Source organism: Petaurus breviceps, unplaced genomic scaffold (genome assembly GCF_028583685.1).
Source record: "Petaurus breviceps papuanus isolate PSGF00001 unplaced genomic scaffold, PetGlider_PUasm1.0 90760, whole genome shotgun sequence".
Classification (NCBI taxonomy): domain Eukaryota; kingdom Metazoa; phylum Chordata; class Mammalia; order Diprotodontia; family Petauridae; genus Petaurus; species Petaurus breviceps.
The window spans coordinates 12,669,579-12,671,081 of NW_027187338.1; the positions used below are offsets into that span (position 1 = coordinate 12,669,579).

The window sequence follows — 1,503 nt, forward strand, 5'->3', positions numbered from 1 at the left end:
AGTTCCCTCCCAGCTCTGACATTCTGGCTTCTAAGTTCCCTCCCACTTCTGGCATTCTGGGTTCTAGTTCCTTCCCAGCTCTGACATTCTGGCTTCTAAGTTCCCTCCCAACTCTGATGTTCTCTGTTCCAAGGTCCCTCCCAGCTCTGACATTCTAGATTCTAAAGGTCCTCCCAGGTCTCATATTCTAGGTTCTAAGGGCCCTCCCAGCTCTGACATTCTGGGCTGTAAGGTCTGAGGTTCTATGATCTAAGGCCCTTTCAAAGGCTCTGAAATTTTACATTCTTACTTTCTATGTTCTGTGTGCTAGGGTCACTTGTGGTTCTAACCTTTTTTATTATGGCCTTCCTAGCTCTAATATTCTTTATCCTAAGGTCATTTCAACCCTGGCTTTCTATGTTCTGAGGGCCCTTCCCACACGGACATTCTCCAAGTAGGAATATATAGCATTATGAATCCTACATATGTAAGAATTATGGATCTGGAGGCGGGGCAGGAGTGTCTGATAGTGGAGCTCTGAGTGGAGCAGAGATACATCAGGGGGCTTGGGGCATAGCCTCAGAGGCACCAGGACTTCTATCCTATCCCAGTGAACCCCATCAGGTACCCCAAGTCCATTTTTTGCCTCCCTTGAGCCTCAAAGGGCCAGTGACACAAAACAACTGCTTGGGGTGCCAGATACTGGGGCCAGAGGAAGAAGGGAGCAGGAGGAACAGGGGAAAGAGCAGGGGGAGCAGGGGAGGGAGCAGGGAGGGAGCAGGGGAGGGAGCACAGTCCTACCGTCCAGGGCGAGCAGGGAGTCATAGAGCTTGCATTGCACCTGGCCGGTGCTCTGAGAGGCACAGGACATCCAGAGTCCCTCGTAGAGGCCCACTGCTGTGATGATAGCATCTCCTGCATATGAGGACTGTTTCCATTGGGGCAGGGCTGTGCTGGCAATGATGCCCACCCAACCCCCCAGCGCCAGGAAGTAGCCCAGGAGCTGGAAGCCAGAGTTGGCCATGGCCCAGATTGTCCAGTAGCCCGAGGTGACAGCTCAGAGCAGGATTGGGGTCCTTGTGGGGCCTGGGGGCATGGCCCCACAGGGCTTCTCTCCTGGAGGACAGCTGAGGGACTCAAAAACACTTAGACGCCAGTGAAGGAAGGGGGCAGGGGGTGGAGGGCAGTGGTGGCAACAGCAGTAGCTGCTCTGGGCTCTGGCTCCAGAATGCAGGGGGAGGTGAGGGGCTGGCAATACTGAGGCACCGCCCACTGCAGCCTGCCTGGGACATGGCTGAGTCCGGAATCAAAGTGGAGAACTGCCCCAGGTCTCTGAGCAGGGGGATGGGGTGAAACATGTGGCCATAGGAAGCTTCCCGAAGGAGGCAACCCTATTCTCCCAGCCCCAGGCACTAAAGGAGAGCTAGGGGCCCAATGCACCATCCATCCTCCCCTACCCAGAGGGAAACCACATTGGGTTTCATAAGACCATGCATTTGGAGCTGGAAGAGCCCTTCGAGTCCA

At 55.0% G+C, this 1,503-nt stretch overlaps 1 protein-coding gene across 1 annotated transcript in view; it reads right to left on the reverse strand.

Moving 5' to 3' along the window:
* Positions 1 to 1,203, reverse strand: part of CLDN19 (claudin 19) — a 16,588-nt gene extending 15,385 nt beyond the window's left edge. Inside the window, exon 1 of the mRNA XM_069068176.1 lies at positions 781 to 1,203. Coding sequence (XP_068924277.1) covers positions 781 to 1,003 — 223 coding nt within the window. The 5' untranslated portion in view covers positions 1,004 to 1,203. The remainder of the gene's footprint in view (positions 1 to 780) is intronic.
* Between the last annotated feature and the right edge of the window lie 300 nt (positions 1,204 to 1,503).